This window comes from Silurus meridionalis, chromosome 25 (genome assembly GCF_014805685.1).
Source record: "Silurus meridionalis isolate SWU-2019-XX chromosome 25, ASM1480568v1, whole genome shotgun sequence".
NCBI lineage: Eukaryota > Metazoa > Chordata > Actinopteri > Siluriformes > Siluridae > Silurus > Silurus meridionalis.
In genome coordinates this window covers 15,936,689-15,955,717 of record NC_060908.1, presented here as the reverse complement: position 1 = coordinate 15,955,717, position 19,029 = coordinate 15,936,689, and the positions used below count along the sequence as shown (strand labels likewise).

Here is a 19,029-nt window from a genome sequence, read left to right as displayed (position 1 = left end):
GGTGCACATCTGGGAGACGATTCCTGGTGTGCTTTAGTTTGTCTTCATTACAGAGAAAGGTTGCTCACACAGACATGGATTTTCAGACATGCTGAATGTTCCCAGGTATAATTGATCCCCAAACAAACTTGTGGACCGGAAGTTGTTCTTACAGATAGGATTTCTCAGCCATGCACAATTTGAAATACAGTTTAAACTCCATGATCATGGCCTATTCATATTAGATTTCACGTTGTTTAGTGCACTTTGATAGAAAGTTTAGAGATCCATCATTCCATCATTAAATGCATTGTTCTTATTTTCTATACAGCTTTAATATAAAGCAAAAAAAAAACGAAAAGTGAAATAAGACATCTGAGATGTTTAATCTTGACAATTTGACACATTTAAGGACACATCTCAGGACATGTCACATTTGAGGACACATCTCAGGACACAGCTCACATCTCAGAACACATTTAACATCTGAGGATCATTTCTCGGACACATTTAAAGCTCGCCATCATGGCGGCTGCAGCCTCTGTAGTGCACTTACAGGTGGGATAGAAAAGCGGCTTTGGAGCGAACCAGGCCGGGGGGAAAAAAAAAAACGCGCATTTATATGACGTCTCACGGCGGACCAATCAGAACGTTGGTCTCTATAAAGGCCCCGCCTCTTGGTCCGGTCGAGAAAGCTGCGCGCGCTCAGTTTTTTTTTTTTTTTGGGGAACCCGTGCCTGCGCTTCCGGGAAAAAAAAAGCGAGCGAGGGAGCGCGAGTGCGCGTGCGTGTAAGTGTGAGTGAATGTGACGCTTGAGACGAGACGGAGAAGAAGCAGAAGAAGGTAAGATCAAAATAAGAGTGTGCACGTCGTTATTGGCGTGTTGTGTGTCTTTTTTTAAAACACGGATCCCCGCGCGCATTCAACGCTTTATCGCGGTCTCACGAAGCGTTCGCGCGCTCAACCGGAAACACACGTCCACGCGCGCGCTGCGTCGCCGAGGCCGACATGTCTGTCCCTATGCTATGCTAAGCTAACGCGCTAAGCACGCGCCGATTACACGCCTTCCTGTTTTTATTTTATCGAGTCGGATTTTTTTTAAATAATGCGGTTTGTTTTGTGAACATTTGTTTCAGCTCGAATCTTTATTTTCAGCCCGGGTTTTATTTTTGGTCCTTATTTCGTTTCTGTTTGATTGAACGCACGAACAGTGCCCCCCTTCTTTCGTGCGGCCGCGTTTCAAACCGCCCCCTTCTTTACTACTCGGGTGCACTCCCCCCTGCGCGAGCGCCGTTTTCTCCCGCCGCGATCAAGTCCCCTCGTGTAGGGAGCACGCCGCCGTTTGGAGCCAGGCCCCCAGTGGGATTTGATTGGACGTTCGCTATTAAAAATAAACCGAAACCTACAGATTAACTTGAATTATCAACACACACACACACACATCGCCCATGTTTATTTTTTACTCGTATTAATTAGATTTTCGACCTTCAATTTGTGTATGGAGTAATATTTTTTTTTTAAAGACAATTAAATTATTCATGCGGTGTCTGGGGTAAGTCAGGAAATTGCGTTAAATGATCCTACAAACACATGAATTCCACATAATACAATGCGAATTCTAATAAATCAGATTTATCACATGAAATGAGAGAATCAGCATCAGAAACAGCATAAAATGTTGGATTTTGCGGCCAATGGATGAACAAAGAGGCTAGCATGGTGCGGCTGATTAGCGCACTTTCAGTGGCGTTGTTCGTTAGCATCATGCTAACCTGAGAAACACCCGGCTTTATTTTTATTTACAAATTAATGATAAAATCCGCATTTAATTTACAGAGAAACAGTGTTTGACTGAACGCTGGTATTTTTTTAGAAGATGTGAAAATATCACACAAAGCCGGTGTGGTCCAGAACCTGACACACAGCGCGGGGGGGGGGCATTAAATCCTATTAAATAGAAATGTTTTATATTTATATCTTTAATAATTAAAGCTAATCACTTGAATTTAATTTGTGTGTTTATTCATTCACACCTGTTTAATGAAAGTCTGACACACACACACACACACTGCACTGGTCAGTGTTTGGACGGTGTTGGTTTTACATCCTGAATTGAGGTCAATATTAAAATCAGTGTCTTTGGGATTTCATGATTTTCAACTCCACATAAGTTTTTCTTAACGTTACCTCACGATCAGGTGATGGATGTGAAGAACCCTAAAGGAACAGGTGTTTGTTAATGATTCTGCTCTCAGGGTCTGGAGACAAACCTTAGATTTTGAGCCATATTTCTATATTGAGTAAAGTATTTAATGCTAACTCTTGACTCGTATCCATGCCTGCTTTAGGGCTGAACATCTCCACATGGTACAGGAAGACATTTGCGATATCGTATGCAAGATGTATATGTGTTACGTTTAGTCCTGGATTTCTGCTTCGTATGGTCAGTTTCCTTGTGAGCAGTAACATATATGGAACACGTACAGAGCACTTGTTTCTATTACAGACTCAAAATCGTACTGATTGTTTGCGGTGTAACGAGGCGAACAGCGAAGGTCGGTGGTTCGATAGGAGCAGTGCATCATGGGAAAGAAACGGATACAAGGATGTGATCGGTTTTTAAACATAATTGTCGTTGTTGTGATTTTGCGGCGCTCCAAACCTGTGACTTTCTTAAGAGGTGTAGATGTTTATATTTCTCTTCTATGGTTATTTGCTGCACAATTGACTGGGGACAAATCAAAGTTGCTGTGGTCCTCATTTGTGAAGTAAATTAAACTCAAGTGTTTGACTTGTATTCGCTTCGAGTTCTACATTCGAGTTTTGAGAGTGTCTCTGTTTCATTTTTGATATAAAATGTCATTACATGGTCCTGTCACTAGAATATTTGGCTTTATCAGGGTTTTCATATTAATTAATTTATTAACCCATAAATTCTATTACGTTTTTGGGCAGGGAAAGATGATAGCTCTCAGAATCTGGTTTTCAACTCTCTGTAACTCGTCCAGGTTGCAGGATTGAGAGATGTCTTACTCGTCGCGGAGTTCCCTGGACTGTAAAGTCTACGTGGGCGACTTGGGCAATGGCGCGGCAAAGGGCGAGCTGGAGCGAGCTTTCAGCTACTACGGTCCTCTACGGAGCGTCTGGGTGGCGAGGAACCCTCCCGGCTTCGCTTTCGTGGAATACGAAGACTCCAGAGACGCCGAGGATGCCGTGAAGGGCATGGACGGAAAGTGAGTCGGCCGGAGTTGACCGTTTTCCTGGCATTGTTTTTATTTGAGGCCGTTTCTCCTTGCTCTGTAGGAGCGTAGTTTTGACGAACACTCTTTACCCGCAGGATGCTCTGCGGGGCGCGCATCCGCGTCGAGATGTCGAACGGGATGTCTCGGAAGTCGCGTTTCGGTCGACCGAGCCGCAGACAGTTCGATCCGAACGACCGCTGCTATCAGTGCGGGGAGACCGGCCACTACGCCTACGACTGCTACCGCTACAACAAGAGAGGCGGCAGACGCAGCAGGTACACTGATGCCCCAATCAACCAATAAAAACAGAGAATTGATGGTGCCCACAAGATGGCGGTATTTATTTCTTTATTTTGCAGGTCTCGCTCTCGGTCCAGATCCCGTGGCCGTCGCTACCACTCTCGCAGCCGTAGCAACGAGCGGTAAGGACGCTGTACACACTGTTACTCGTTCACTGTGTATTTGAAGTTTTTCGGCATGCTAATGGTGTGTGTGTGTGTGTGTGTGTTGCAGGAGGTATCGCTCTCCATCTTACTCCAGAAAGCGGAGCAGGTGAGTTCTGCTGCACATCGTACTTTTCCGGTTCGTAGATTCGTTTCTGCCGTTCACCTAAATGAGTGTGTTTTCAGGTCGGCGTCCGCAGGCCGCTCCAGATCCCGAACCCCAGTTCGACGCTCTCGTTCCCCGGCACGCCGATCCAGAAGTCCTGCCCGGAGGTCTAGAACACCTGTTCGCAGGGCCAGGTATGACCCTGCATACACACGGTGTGGAGGATGTTTTTCGGATGGAGAACTGGGCAGCAGATTTATATTCAGTGTAGAATTGGTCTTAATTCGGCTTTCAAAAATAATTCATATGAAATATTTAATGCTCATTGTGTGAACTTTTTTTACATCTCAATGCACACTTCCTTATTTGCTCTTATAATATGCTCCAATCTTCTGTGAAGATGCTCCTTGTGTGGAGATTCATAGAGATTAATTTAGCCAAGCGTGGTTAGTAATGTCAGGTGCTGATGGAGGTGAGGTGAAGGAGGCCTGGGTTGCAGTCAGCATGGAAACTTCATCCCAATGGTGTTCAGTAGGGTTGAAACTTTATCAGACACTTCCACCCTGTGTAAAGCTGGAACGGTTTTGGTCTCCAGTGGCCATTGTGTCATTTTTACAGAAAATTTTATGAACTTTGTCATTCAGCCAGGCAGCGAGATGTAAAGCAGAGCCAAGTCGTGTTTCTCCAAATGCTCCAATGTGCAGATGTACCATAACAATGAGCTCCGTTAGGTCTTCTGGTCAGGGGGGAAGGTGGTTAGCTCTTCTCAGCCGTCTCAGGAAGTGCAAGCTCTGCTGCTCCTTCTTGGCTTCAGTGAGAATTTTTCAGCCCAAACATTGTGTAGACCCTAAAAAAACATGTTGAATTTCATGTCGGTTTTTCTTTACTCACTTTTTTTCCCTCCTTTTTTTTGTTGTTGTTCAGTCGTTCTCATTCACGTTCCCGCTCCGGCTCCAGACAGAGAGCACGCAGCGCTTCCAGATCAAGATCCAGATCTCGCTCCGTAAGCAAGAAAAGAGACAGGTGAGACCGTCCTGGCCTTCACAGCCCGAGGCTTTTTCAGTGATGTGAACAGTGTTTCAGATTACAACTTATTTAAGAATTATTGGGGGGGCTTTTGAGTACACACTTTAGCATTTAGTAAATCTGGAAATTACCCTTGTTGGGTCGGGAATAATGGAATTGCAGTAACTTTTAGCTTTTAATTGTGAAGCCAGTTGGCGTTCAAGTGGAAATAAACACTGTATAATAGAGCTGGTGTGATATGGTGATGATCTGAACTTATGCCTGTGTGGCTTTTTTGTTTTGTTTTTGTTTTTTAGCCGTTCCAGGTCTGTCAGCCCGAGAAAGAGCCTGACCCCTGATGCCGACTGATTTGGAATGTCCACCACCACCCCTCTCTCTTCCCTCTCTCTCTCCATCCCCTCTTTCTTCAGTGCTTTTCTGCTGTACCTCAGTCAACTGCTGAACTTTCATCACACAGTCGTTATGACTTCTGTTCCATCTCAGACACCTCTTTCGGTTTCAGACATCTGTGTCCACACCTGTATTTCTCTTCTCTCCTGCCTACCTCTTTTTGCCTCTTTTTTTTTTTTCTTTCATCTTTTTTTTGACGCAGAAAGTTTCTCTTCCATTTTAAAATGTATAATTAATGGTTTTAAGCCATTTGTTTTTAGTTTCAGGCCCGAGACTGTGGTCTGTAGTGAGCGGGTCGGTCAGCAGTGTCGGGGTTGAAGGGGGGAAAAAAAAGAATGAGCTATGATTGGGTCAGGGCTTCAAGTGTGTTTGGTTGGTTGTTTGGTTTTTTTTAATTTTTGGTTTTTTTTTTTTTCTTCCCCTGCTAAATTGCCAGTGATCTTTTTAAATAAAGTGAGTCTTTACACATCAGCGTTTCTTCACCGTCTGATTAATTTTTCGTCGGATTGAGGTGCAACCTGCAGGTATAAACGTTTCTCAATTTTACATTTATACGTTTCTTAATCTGTTTTTTTGTGAAGCTGCTTCGCAACATTTTCCAAATACGCAAATGACGTTGTTTCGAGTGAGCTGTAGATCCTAGGAGCCGAGTTTGATCATTTTATATATAAAGATTTTTGTAAATATTATATAAAAATTATAATTTTTTTTTCTCCCCCTTTTCTTCCCGTGATTTATTTGCCGGAAAATGTCCATAATGTAGTGTTTAAGGTATAAATGTTTTAGCTCTAATACCATATTGGAACAAATGTGAATGCAGGATGAAATATTGTGGAAATATAGAAGAGAGAAACGTATTGCGGATATTTGAGTGTCTATTGTTAAAAGTGCTTTACTAATAAAAAGGAATTGAATATTTTAACATCTTATGCTATGGCTTGTCAAATCTCACATTTCCATGTTTATCCCTTAATATTCTGGATTTTTATTTTTTTTACCATCACCGCCCTCGTGATAATTTTCCATACGCAGCCCAGGTATTTCTCTCGCTCGATCACTGTTTCTCAGGTTGTAAAACTGTTTCTCACTGGTAATATAGTAGCTGGAAACTGTTTACTGAATTACTGTTGGACTGCTGGTACTGGAGACTCCTTCCCTTAAATTAACTCTTCCTTAGCAAAAACTAGCAAGTCAACACTTTGGTTTTTTATTTATTGAATATTATTTTTTTATATTCTATTTTTATTGATATCGTTCTTTTTACAATAGACATGGTTTCAAAGCAGTTTTACACAGAACTTGTTTACAGTTGTATAATAGAAGTTTGTTCCTTATTATTATTTATCCCTGATGTCTGAGCCAATGGCGACTGTGGTGAAGAGAAAAACTCAATAATGGCATGAGGAAGAAACCTTGGAGGGTTTCCTCATCATCACCGAATGTTCAATCGTTCCAGTTCTGTTAAGGTGTGTAGTAGTAGGTGCTGAGATGCTGAACAGCTCATGCAGCCTGTGGTCCTGAGCCCCTGTAGAAGACGTGATCTTACAGTCCAAATCCATCTTTAACATCGTTGAGCAACTTAAGAACTTTAAGACTCTTATGCTGTAGATGTCAGTCTCCAATTGAAGAGAGCGCCATCCAGAGGTAGGGCGTCGGGATGAACCCGGGCAGATCCGATGAGATGGACAGGAGCAGTGGTACCTCAGGAGCATGTTAAAGTAACTCCTGTGGTGTCTCAGACTCGAGTCTCTTGTCAGTGAGCTGTTTCTACACACATGACCTGCACCAAGGCTGAACTTGGATTTACACTACTTGCAGCATGATATTTTCCCCTCACTTAAACTAGGAGACCTGAACCTGGTCCAGAGTGGCACTGCCCCTGTGCACAAAGCCAGGTCCATGAAGATATTCCCTACACGGTTTGGAGTGGAAGATCTCCTGCTATGGAGCTGTTAGCCCTATTGAACACTTTTGGGATTAATCAGAATGCTGACTGCACCTCAAGCTTCCTCACCTGTTCGGGACCTGACTTTACTAACACTCTTGTGGCCGGATGAATCTCTATAAAATCTAGTGGAACATCTTCCCAGGAGTGTGGAGTTTATTATAACAGCGAATTAGGACCAAATATGGAATAGGAGGTTCAGAAATCACATACCAAACTTCTGCTCAGCAGTTGTGGAACATGAATCAGGATCATGTGAACTTTGAGACTTATCCTGTGGCTACACCCAGATGAAGTGTGGAGATTCTGGTGATCTTCAAATTTACAAAAAATACAGTGGTATTAATGCAAATCATGTCATTTAACATGGCACGTGCCGAGTTTATAGAGAAAATGCGTTTTACAGATTTGATTTGGTTTATTGTTATAATTTAGTGCCGTGACCCGAAGCACCGAGCAACAGACCTGTTCCAGGGCGCACAGACACTAGAAACACTTTCAGGTTGATTTGATTGACTTTTGCGGTCGGCAGGATTATTTTTTTTTTAAATCATTTCCACCTTTGCCCAGTTTCCTGCACTTGTTTCAGTTGCAGTTTTTTTATGATCTACAAATCAATACATTAAGTTTCTTAAGTAAGTTTTTTTTGGTTTCACTTTCATTATATATAATAATTATATCTATAAATAAATGTGTCTAAGATGTAAAGTGCACATTATTGTATCATGTGGCTTTTTAATGCCGGATGTGTTGGTAAAAGTGTGTGTGGAGGCAAAGTGTAAAGTCTAAAGTCCAGTGGACTGGGCGTTGACGTTGATCTTGATCGTGTGTGTGTGTGTGTGTGTGTGTGTCACTGTGAACATGCTCACTTTCTATTTTTTTTTTTTACACTGACTATGCTTGAAAAAATCATTGAGAGATTGGACTTGAGTGGGCTCTGAGTCTCAAACTTAGACACTAACTCACACACTTAGACACAAACTTGGTCCCCACAGGGGAGATCATTATGGTTTAGTGGTGAAGCCGAGGTTCATACCTGAAGCGTACAAAACCATTTTAAAATCTTTGTTTACACAATTTGTGCCAGCTGTGGTTTCACTATGTTTCCACCAAGGATTTATCTGACTGGACCTCTAGATCAGGGGGTGTCCAATATTTTCCACAAAGGGCCGGTGTGGGTGCAGGTTTTAATTCCGACCAATCAAGTCCACACCTAATTCTAATTGTTTACATTTAAAAGATTTTAATTTGCAATGAAAATGAAACCAGGTGTGACCCTCGGTTAATTGGCCCTTTGTGAATGATGGGACCCCACCCTCCGGTCTAGATGATTAGGATGTAAATTTGCTGGTAGTTGTAACTTTAGACCAGTAGATGGCGCTAGAATTCGTTGCATAACCTCAGGCCATGGTCCTGAAGATACTTCCAAAGTTTTCTGAGGAGGTACAGCCTCGCGTCCTGTTTGGCAGCTTGGTTGGTTAATATTGGCGAACTGTTTTGAAAGATTAAAACTTTTTGAATTACCAAGATGTTGGCATGTTTGAACTTCGGTATAACTCAAACAAAATATAGGAACAATTGATAGGAGGAAAAAAAGTTTTTCACAGTTCTTGAACACATGGTACTTGTCATGGAGGATCAAGATAGATGTATTATGTTGTATGTAACGTGTATGAATGAAACACGAGTTGTGTGTCCACAGATTGAGCTCGCAAAGCATCTCGGAAAGGACCGTTGACTGAGGTAATGCAACAAACTCCAGTGCCCTCTACTGGCCAAAAGTTAACACTATACAAGATATTATAATCTAGACGTAGTTCAATAAATCAGTAGTTAAAACATCACGAGTCTGCAGTGTGCTGAACCTCATGCAAACCTGCATCCCAACATCTCATCCTGTTATCCGGAAAAAGAAAACTCAAAATCAGTTACTTCCCTCAGACTGAAGACGTAGTAGTGAAACATGATTTAACTTCCCATCACAATCATCTGATATTTTTTGTTACACTTTAGTGCCTGAGAGTTTTCCCACAAGATTATTTATTGTGTAGCTCAATGCCTGAAAGAGCAGGAGGTTCAGACAGAACTGAAGGCATCAAAGTGCTCATCAGAAAACTCACCAAATCTCTTCCTAACACCACAGAGGTTTACAAAGTGGGCTGTGAGGAGGATGTTAGGAAGAAAAGAAATAATAGATCAGACTTTTAATGGCATGAAACCAGAACCAGGATGTTTGTCTGAAGTCGTCTGAAAGAAATAAGCAGAAGCTCAGCAGTAGATAAAAGGGTTTTGTAACGGCTTTTATTTAGAGAACAAAAACATTGCTTTTTAAATGTATAATTTGCCACGAAACACACGGCAGATAAGAAAAGAGCTTAAACAATAATAAAAAAAAATGATCAAAGATCAAAACAAACACTACATTTGTACAAAATGAAAAATAGCCATCAAAGAAAAACAGCCATGTTGGGAACTGTGACGGGAGTCGGGGGTCATCCAGGGTTCAGTTTGCGTTCTGGGCCGTAGAGAAACACAGCTTTAGAGTGAACGGGTACGGTCCGGCTGAGAGAGAGAGAGAGAGAGAGAGAGATCAGTCAAATATAAAATACACAAACATTTTCTTACGCATGAGAAGAAAGAAAAAGTGCACAGACTGGTCGCTGTATACGTACTAGGGTTCTTCATTTGGTAGTGGTTCATCACAGAGAGCGCTTCCATGGCGTCGTTGATCGTCTCCCACTCCAGCAGACCCGACGCGCTCCTTTCGCCTGCAGCACCAACACAACGAAACAGAGACACATAATTACCACGTCCACGGTAAAAGAACGCGACGTCGGCGCACCGGGAAGCTACGGAAACGTTCGCATTGTGTTTCGTCCACAGAGACGGCGTTTTTCGGTCAACGAGAACGTAGTCCTTAGACTGTGAAAATGGAGGCTTTAGAAACGAGGGTGCGGTTTTGGTCGGATGTGGGAACGGTTTGGAATATAATCAAGGGGGGTAAATACTTTTTCACAGCACTGTATGTAAGACACAGTTGAGTAACTCCGCTGCTTCCGATGAAAAAACCCGGCACTTGCGCCGTTTTACTCAAGTGCTGACTTACTTTTCCCGGTGAAGAGTTTGACGCTGTTCGGGGGCTTTATGGCGAGCTCTTCGCAGATCTGCGTAAAATAGGAAAACGTTGGTACTATATTTAATGATGTCATTCAATAAATAATAAAGCCATTTCCTACACTAGTGTATTAAAGCCCACAGGTGAGCGTGACGTACCTGGGCGAAGATCTCGGTCGAGCTGTCCGGCTGACCGTTAAAGAAGTGCAGGACGTTGCTGGGCCTCTGGATGCGGTTCTTGGCCGCTTGCTCGGCGGTGCTGAAGCGATTGTTCCTGCTGCCGTGGAAATCCTTAAAGCTGGTGCTGCCGTCCTCCAACTGATACGACTGCCCGGGGATTATAGCCTGCTGCTTAGATACGCTGCAGCACAGGAAACGCTGTGTTACAATCTTATTATGCGGCAGAGTAACAGAATAAATATGGACCAGGAGGCGGATGTAATACGATACATAAAGGACTGTAACGTGTGGCACCATTCACAGCGATCCGATTTCAATTCAACACGTACGAATCGATGGAAAAATACGATCACTTATTGCTTTGGACAGCGTATAATTTATTTATTTATTTTTCTCTTCTCACGGAAGATGCAGCTCTACCTCTGCCATGTTATTCTGTATTCTATGGGACTCTCAGGACACGCCTCGGTCCGTAGTGTAAAGGAAAGCAGTGAAGACGTACCAAATGTTGAGCTTCTGACCGAAGAGCATGGTGTGGTTAAGATGTGAAATGGCTCGCTCCACTGCATAACAATCGCCCATCTCCACCATGGCAGCACCAGGTTTACTCTTCATGAACTTCACCTGCGCATACAAACACGCCTGGGTCATTTCGGCGCCGAAACTTCAGCTGCAGACGTCATGAGAACGGAACAGGTAAAAAGATAAACCCACCCTCTCGACGTTGCCGTAAAGGCAGAAGACGTTGAAAATGCGGTCGGCGTTGATCTTGAACGGGTCGAGGCCGTACAGCATGATGACCGGAGAGTCGGCCTGGGCGGCGTATTCGGGTGGAGGGCCGTGACCGTACTGGGGGCCTCCGTAACGAGGGCCTCCACGGGCCCGGCCTAGAGGGGGCCCTATCCGGCGGCCCTCGTAGTGTGGTGGAGGAGGACCATAGGTCTCATCATAGTGACCGTAAGCACTCTGAGGCCCACCTGCAGTAAAAAGAAAAACTGATGAAACACTGGAAATGCCACTGGACCCATTTTATTACTGCGTCTTTATTTATTTGAATCACATGCTAGTGGTTTGCGAGTCTGTGTACGATGGTACAGTGGACTTAATGGAATAAACTGGGAATGTACAGAATTGCAGTTTAGCCAGTAACAGGGTCAAATTTTAAACTCAGACCTTTTTAAAATCATTAAGAATGAAATTTATTACGATATACCTTTAGCACAAACACATACGTTGGTAGCAACTGGTCTTAAACCCGAAACACTTTTTTTCAGCCAAGTATCGTTAAACTGGCACTTTCCCGCAGCAGAAATCTGATTGGCTGTTGTATGTTTGTCTCATTTGTAATCGTAATACAGAGAATTACATTATGAGTAGCGAAAGAAAGAACTACAACATCACGGAAACTAAAACCATTCTAAAAAGGTCCTGCTGGAGTGTTTCAGGGAGGATTAGAGGCAGCGCGACATGGACGTTGGAAAATTAAGACCTGTTTAATATTTAACAGCAAATTTAAAACTTTTAAAAGCCTAAAATTCACACTTAGATTTCAGCAACTGCAGAAACCTGACAGGAAAATCAAACGTAGTTGAAAAAAAAAGCCCATCTTGTTGAGTATCCATGTAAATTCCATAAATATTATGTTTAATATTTTTAGTTTTCTTGTGATGTGTGTAAGCTACTGTGCAACAAAATCGGTATGTTTATACATGCATGTTCATATGATACGGTTTGTATAAATTTCCCGAAATTTCTAATTAATTCCCATAAATTAAAATAATTTCCAAAATCCCCACATAAATTTTCTGTCTCTTTGCAACCCTAATCATGCCTAGGTGCGTAATTAGTACGAGTGGTGTTAAATCCCGGGTCATTTGGTGAGGAACTTGGCCATGCGCAGCAGGTGCAGCGTTAAAGCTGGCGTCCATCAAAGTGAGCAGGCCAGGCCACTGTGAGACGTGAGAGTGAGTGTGATGTGACTAACCATATTCAGGTGGGTGGTCTCCAAGCAGAGCTGGCTGCCTTTGGCGCTTGTTTGGGTTTGTAGTGGGGTCTGACAGAAAGAACACACACACACACACACACACACACACACACACACACACACACACACACACACACGAGCCAATCAGCTTGAGGGGCAGCACACAAGAACCAATCAGATTACATGTGGGGGAACAACAGGCTAGGGGGTGGGGCAGTGCAGTTGTGATCATGCAGGGGAGCCTACCAATGCGTTAAACACCACATGGTGGGGCAACGTCGAGATCAGATTAGAAAATTCGAGGTTTATCGATCAAGCCGATTACCCGTCCCAACACATTTGCTTAAGATCTCACTCAAAAATACAACACACCTTGAGTACTGTTCCAAGTGCCGTCTGAATCAGCATCTGTACAGACACAGGTATACACACATCAGACATGCAGCAAAAAAATAAATAAAACAGGGGAAAAAAACCAAAACATTAGAGTTGACTTCTGCAGCAAAAACAAATGATCTCAAATCAAGTGGGACACGTTTCTCACACTACTTCATTGTAAGCACTTGAACTGCTAGCAAGGCAACTACCTGAAATATATACACATACGTCTTAGCATTTAGCCATCAAGCTGCCTACTAATTGGCACGTAGCATTTTAAAAATGTGACCTCAGAGGGCATCTGTCCAACACTCGGGTTTGCTGCTTGTACCGTGTCACAGGGCGACATAACACCCTTTGAGGAGAGCGCTATCTGCCCTCTTCCACATACACAAGCTCACTAGTGAATATAACCTGCGATGTCCCAACAATAGATTGAGCACTATTGTGTCACAGCTACGACCTTCTTAATGGTCTGGTGCACCAAAAACAACGAAGCGCAAGGGCTCGGAGAAGGTCTTCTTTCCTGGGCATCGTTAGAGGAACGCATTTGAATCTCTAGTTTGTTCACAAGGTCCCACTTGTTCCTTTAAATCCTAAAAGAAGTGAGTTAATAAAAACCACCACGGCACTTTTTTGTTTTTTTTTTACGTGTAGAGCGGAAATAGTCTTTATTCAACAAACACACCAAGCATGACTAGCAACAGGGGGGCGACTCATGCTGTATGCAAAGCTGCCAGGGCTGAAAAGGCCAAACAACTGGCGCGACTCAGCGAGGCAGGGTGTTTTTGACGGCGGTACGTACTTACAGCGGGTTGAGATTCCTCGCCACAAAAACACCGACACACAACCTGAAGATTCCAGGGGGCGTCGTCTTTTGTTCCGTCTTTTGCGCTTTACTTAAGGCGTCCGAGCGCTTTGAGAGGGGTTTCCGCGGCGGGGTTTCCCAGGCACGCGCACACACACACAGTGCTTACCGTTCAGAAGGAGGGGCTGCAGACACAGCGGCAGGGGGTTTTGAGGACGGACGCCACTGTCGCGGCCGAGCTAATCCGAACCTGTGTCACACGGAAGGCGTAACAGCAGTCAGAACACCATTCGCCGCTCTCGAGGGGGTGAAAGAGTTAGCAAAGAGAGGGAGGAGCAAGTGAGAGAAAGGAGAAGAGAGAGACAGAGGAGGACCTGATTCCTTAGAGTGAGAGAGAGAGAGAGAGAGAGAGAGAGAGAGGGCTTAAGGAGGGATGACGGGGCTCTAGCTACATGTTCGGTGCTCGTGTCTTCGTGTACACTTCAGTGATCCTTTCCGTGTGCTGAAAATGTGCTGTTGGCCGCAGTGGTGTCCGGCGAAGGGGGTACTGTGATGCTCATGACCATGTTGGAGCTCGGTGTGCACTGTGTTTGTGCGGTGACGGATTGGACTACGGGTGTGGAGAAGTGACATGCTGTTTGCCGCGTCTATAAGGGATGGTGTGGTGAGCAATGACGATCTGGACTCTGGACATGGGTGGTGTGGAGTGATCCTGACGTGATGTGCGCTGACGATGATCCTGGCGTGGTGTGTCGTCCTGGACTCTGTGTGCTGCTGCGGTAATGTGAGCTCGGCGGCGCCCCCCGCGCGAAGCTGCTTGTGTCGAGAAACTCTTGGAAGTGGAATGGCAAATGTCTGGTCGGAACTCAAAATGTGGAGCGACGGTGGCAAAAACAAAACAAAACGACCAAACAAACAAAAGCCCGCACACCAAAGAAACGAGACATTAAGACAGGGAATAAACACAAGGTATGATCCTTCCACTCAATCTGGCTCGGTGTCTGCGTGTCATGTTTGCTCCTGGTTGACTTGTGGTGAAGTGTGCGGAGGAGGAAGGAAAGGAAAAAAAAAAAAGAAGTCTTCTCTGATTGGCTGTAATGTACGAGTCAATAAAAGACCATCCCCCAGATAAGGTGCTAAACCAGAGAGGGTCGTCTTGACCAGGAGTGTTTCACGTGAGGTGTTTCTGTTCCATGTAAATTTGCCATCGACATCATTTTGAGGTGTTTCCATGTGGTGTTTTTCCATGTGATGTTTGACGTTTGAAGATGTGCCTCCATGTGATTGTTCCACAGTGTTTGAAGTTTCGGTGTGTTGGTTTTCTGGAGGGACGTAGTATATGAATGCCGCTTGAAAAAAAATGTCCTGTGTGGGTTTTTTCTTGTGTTGTAGACACAATGTTCGGTAGAAACTAAATGGTAAATGCTTCCTTTTTGTTATTAAAAACAGGAATTCTTAAAATCGGTTACAATGCCGTCGTTTAGAGCAATGAAACACTAAATAAAAACAATCAAAACTCCTCATCCAAAGGGGCTTCAGCAAGTTTCACTAACACACACACAAAGTATCAGACACTCCCCTTCAAATGGGGTTTGAGAGAGGTGTGAATGGGGCATGGGCCAGACCATTCGTTATTCACCTCACCACCAATTCACACCTCCAGGATGGAGGTCAATGGCCATCAATTGCCCTCAAGTTTAAATGGGGGGTTGTTTGCTTTAGGATTGGGGTCCCATGAAGTTTCATTGATACCAGTTAGGGGAACTGATGAAGCCCCTCAGATGAACGGAAAGCAATCCCACTTTATCTACTGTGACCTGAGCAGATGAAATCCCTCACTCAGGAGCGTGTGTAGACCACTGTATATCAACACACAAGCTAAGTGTTACATCTTTATTCCAGATCTTAGCATACAGTTTCCTCATGGACCTTCAGCAGGCACCTGGTTAAACCCATCACTAGACTCAAACGTTCAGCTTATCGCCACAATTTGCTTTTAAAGCCGGTAGAATAAAAGACCAAATCAAAGCCAAGTGGTTTTTAGAAAGATCTAACAGTAGAAGAACCATCTCCACCATGTTGTGTGCTCTGGGTGCAGCGTCATGCGGAGAAACCGGCGGTGAGCGAAGGGAAAGGGTGGCTTCCTCTTACCGAGTGTGACGCATGCTTGTGTGTGTTCGACACGACACGGGTGACATGCGGACTGGTGGTGAAAACACATACTAGAGGCTAAAGTGAGTGTGTGCGCGTCAGCTTGCGCGGACCATACAGATAGAACCGAACGGCCGTGTACGTGTGAACAAATGAGCTGAAGTGACACGACTGTGAAGTGATATTTCGTGAAGTCCACAGTGATGTCACTACAGGAAGAGTAACCACAAAACTAGTCCCAGGAAGTGTGTACATATAAGGTGTGTGTGTGCGGATTACCTTGGCCGCTCAGACTAGGGTTGGTGTAATCCCAAGTGTCCTGGTCGTTCTTAAAGACATTAAGACGTGTTGGCTGGGGGAGAAAATAATTTTATTTTAGTATTGATGCCCAGAGTGGACGCCCAGTTAGAGATTAGATCACAATATTCATGACTGACCTTGGCGTATTCGATTTTGAGGGTGCAGCAGCCGGAGTAGATATCGGCCCCGTTGAGCGATGCTTTCGCTCTCTGAGCACTTTGGACCGAATCAAACGTGAGCAGCGAGTTAAGGATTTCACACGCATGCTCACAATAAACAAAAATCCTGAACATGCAATACAAAATAGAACCACTAGAGGGTGCAACAGATCGCAGTCACTGAGCATTTTCTTAATAAGTGGATCTTATTTTTTTATGCAAGTTTTTTCCTGTTGTTTCACGTAAACAGGGCGTGTTAATCAAAACAACGGCTAGCGGAGGAGCAGAAGAATTTAAAACGTCTCCCGCATCGTTTAAATCGTGCGTGTTTGACCACCCCCTAGATTTGCCTCTTTTGTCGCCGAGCCGAAAATTTATCCGAACCGTGATTTAAAAACCCGCGGGTTTTGCATTCATTGCACCGCTCATTCTAGAAAAGTTTTGAGAAAACGTGAGTTTCGGGAAAGGATATTCCACCATGGCCTGGACGCCGTTCTTCCTGAAGATCACGATCCTCTGCACGGGGCCGCAGTTATTACAGATGGTGTACAAGACGTCCTGCGGAACACAAACGACACGTTTCTTACCAAACCATGCACACGCACCATCTTATACACTCCCGAGCGGACCGAGGTGTGTTACCGTGGTGATAGGGTAGATCGGGTTCATGATGGTGAACAGCAGGATGTTATTGACGCTGGGGGCGTCGCCCGAGTCTCCGGGACGTGAGATCTTCTGACTGGTGGAATAGTTGATGTAGCAGGGACGGCCAGCGATGTACACTTGGTTGTCGTTAGCGTACGTCACCGCGTTGCACGACCCGCCCATGTCCTCGTACTCCACCAGAGCCTGGCGCTTGTTCGGCATCAACACCACGTAACTACAAACACACAAAACAACATCAATCAGCATGAACAGAAAGTCGCTCTCACGATGTACGAGAAATGAGTCCGGGGTTTACCTGATGGTGCCGAACTCTCTCAGCGCCTCCACCAGGTCAGACTCAGTAATACCGTCCACCAGACCCCTGATGTGCACCACGAGTGATGGGAGGGGCTTATGGGGGTCCTCATAAACTTCCTAAACACACAGGTCAAAAGGTCAGTATGAAATAGAATAAGTGGCAAACAATAAAACACTTCTTAAAAAGGGAAAAATTTGACCTTTCACACGTTAAATTATGCTGAAATAAGAACACGTTTCTACTTATTTACATTACTACTATTACTACAATTTATTTACATTAATTACAATAATTAAATTATGCACAAAACACAAACTCAAACGCTTCTATAAGTCAAATAGGGTTTAACAAAACATTTATTAAAATCTCCCTTTTTAAAAATCAACGTTTGCACCAAATTACAATTTTACATTTTACAACAACCAGCAGTTTTGTTTTGCTTTTCTTCCCCCTGAAACTGAACCAAAACCGCGGTACGAACCGAACCGTGGATTTTGTACGGTGTAATATTTATACATATGCGGGCGCACGCGCTAATGCAGACTAGCTTGCTAACATTAGAACAATAAGAGCTGAGCGAAATATATAAAACAAATAACCCCCCAAAATACAACGGCAATTAGATGCAAAATAGAAACACGAGAAAAAAAGAAATACGTGGAAAAACTCTATAAAATGTAAACACACAATTCCTCACGATTACCGCAACAACGCGCCTCAAACAAAAAAAAGGCTAGCGTGTTAGCATGTTAGCATCCCCACAACCCCGGAGCGGACTCTTTCTCCGGTTACACTAAACACATTTCTTCCGGTTTATATCGCATTAAACGCGGATTCGGAGACCGGAGAAAACCCGCATACCGTGGTCATTCCTTCGCTGTCAGTTTTTTGCCTTTTCGTGGCTCTTCCTCCCTCGCTGTAGTAGCGGCTCGTTGCGGCGGCCATCTTGTTCCGAGTACAGCTTTTTTAAAATGGGAGCGGAAGAACGGCGGCTCGGATGAGGACAAACAGCGAAGCGGAAAAACGAAATGGCGAAAGCGGAGCTCTGCAGAAGGACAAAAAACCCAAAGGGGCGGAGCCTGACACGTTCTAACTCCTCCCATTCCCGTTTCTCATTTGCTGATAAAGCACTCGGAATATTGACCACGCTAGTTTCTGGATTGTTTTCATGCACTTTCTTGATCCGATTGATTACAAATAGACATGTGTATTCGATAATGCAACAAATCGCGACGGAAATACAACCAAAGGGAAAAAGCTATCTTTCGGCTGCTCCCATTAGGGGGCGCCACAGCAGATCATCCGTCTCCATACCCCCTGTCCTTTACATCTGCCCCTTTCAAACCATCTACCTGCATGTTTTCCCTCACCACATCCATAAACCTCCTCCTTGTTCTTCCTCTTTTCCTCCTTCCTGGTGTCTCCATCCTCAGCATTCTCCTACTGATATACCCCATGTCCCTCCTCTGCACATGTCCAAACCATCTCAATCTCACCTCCCTCACCTTGTCTCCAAAACGTCCTTCATGCACTGTCCCTCTAATAAACTCATTTCTAATCCTGTTCATCTTCGCCACTCCCAACGAACATCTCAAGATCTTCAGCTCTGCTACCTCCAGCTCCACCTCCTGTCTTTTACTCAATGCCACTGTCTCTAAACCATACAACATCTCAGGTCTCACCGCAGTCCTATAAACTTTCCCTTTCACTCACAGATACTCTTCTATCACAAATCACTCCTGCTATCACTTTTCTCCACCCACTCCACCCTGCCTGCACTCTTTTCTTCACTTCTCTAACACACTCTCCATTACTCTGCACTGTTGACCTCAGGTACCTGAACTCCTAAACCTTCTCCACC

At 44.2% G+C, this 19,029-nt stretch overlaps 2 protein-coding genes across 6 annotated transcripts; one reads left to right on the top strand and one right to left on the bottom strand.

The window, feature by feature from the left end:
- The first annotated feature begins 680 nt into the window (after positions 1–680).
- On the top strand, positions 681–6,108 carry srsf7a (serine and arginine rich splicing factor 7a). 2 transcript variants are annotated; one of them, XM_046839507.1, is made up of 8 exons: positions 681–822; positions 2,988–3,212; positions 3,317–3,496; positions 3,581–3,643; positions 3,735–3,773; positions 3,851–3,964; positions 4,695–4,793; positions 5,093–6,108. In XM_046839507.1, exons 2-8 carry the CDS (start codon positions 3,004–3,006, stop codon positions 5,142–5,144), a joined length of 756 nt encoding a protein of 251 aa, XP_046695463.1. In that variant the 5' UTR covers positions 681–822; positions 2,988–3,003; the 3' UTR covers positions 5,145–6,108. The 2 variants fall into 2 exon arrangements, with proteins under 2 accessions (XP_046695463.1, XP_046695464.1); XM_046839508.1 differs by having other exon boundaries at positions 691–822; positions 2,935–3,212.
- Positions 6,109–9,410: 3,302 nt separating this feature from the next.
- Positions 9,411–18,194, bottom strand: hnrnpl (heterogeneous nuclear ribonucleoprotein L). Of its 4 annotated transcripts, none has more exons than XM_046839462.1 (14): positions 18,030–18,194; positions 17,166–17,284; positions 16,847–17,084; positions 16,677–16,762; positions 16,184–16,280; positions 16,026–16,098; positions 12,782–12,817; positions 12,410–12,478; positions 11,140–11,402; positions 10,928–11,049; positions 10,405–10,606; positions 10,238–10,295; positions 9,804–9,899; positions 9,411–9,693 (listed from the first exon to the last, which is right to left on the bottom strand). In XM_046839462.1, the coding sequence occupies exons 1-14, from the start codon at positions 18,111–18,113 to the stop codon at positions 9,635–9,637; spliced, it is 1,602 nt and encodes a 533-aa protein (XP_046695418.1). In that variant the 5' UTR covers positions 18,114–18,194; the 3' UTR covers positions 9,411–9,634. The 4 variants fall into 4 exon arrangements, with proteins under 4 accessions (XP_046695418.1, XP_046695417.1, XP_046695420.1 ...); XM_046839461.1 differs by having other exon boundaries at positions 9,804–9,908; positions 18,030–18,193; XM_046839464.1 differs by lacking the exon at positions 12,782–12,817.
- Between the last annotated feature and the right edge of the window lie 835 nt (positions 18,195–19,029).

Bases quoted from the DNA above. Each gene is read 5' to 3' on its own strand.
- srsf7a (XM_046839507.1), top strand. From the start codon at position 3,004: ATGTCTTACTCGTCGCGGAGTTCCCTGGACTGTAAAGTCTACGTGGGC. The intron at 3,644-3,734 runs GTAAGGACGCTG...TGTGTGTTGCAG, and splicing joins CGCAGCCGTAGCAACGAGCG to GAGGTATCGCTCTCCATCTT. The intron at 4,794-5,092 runs GTGAGACCGTCC...TTTGTTTTTTAG, and splicing joins GTAAGCAAGAAAAGAGACAG to CCGTTCCAGGTCTGTCAGCC.
- hnrnpl (XM_046839461.1), bottom strand. From the start codon at position 18,113: ATGGCCGCCGCAACGAGCCGCTACTACAGCGAGGGAGGAAGAGCCACG. The intron at 11,403-12,409 runs GTTAGTCACATC...TTTTTACTGCAG, and splicing joins AGACCACCCACCTGAATATG to GTGGGCCTCAGAGTGCTTAC. The intron at 10,296-10,404 runs GTACGTCACGCT...TATTTTACGCAG, and splicing joins CGACCGAGATCTTCGCCCAG to ATCTGCGAAGAGCTCGCCAT.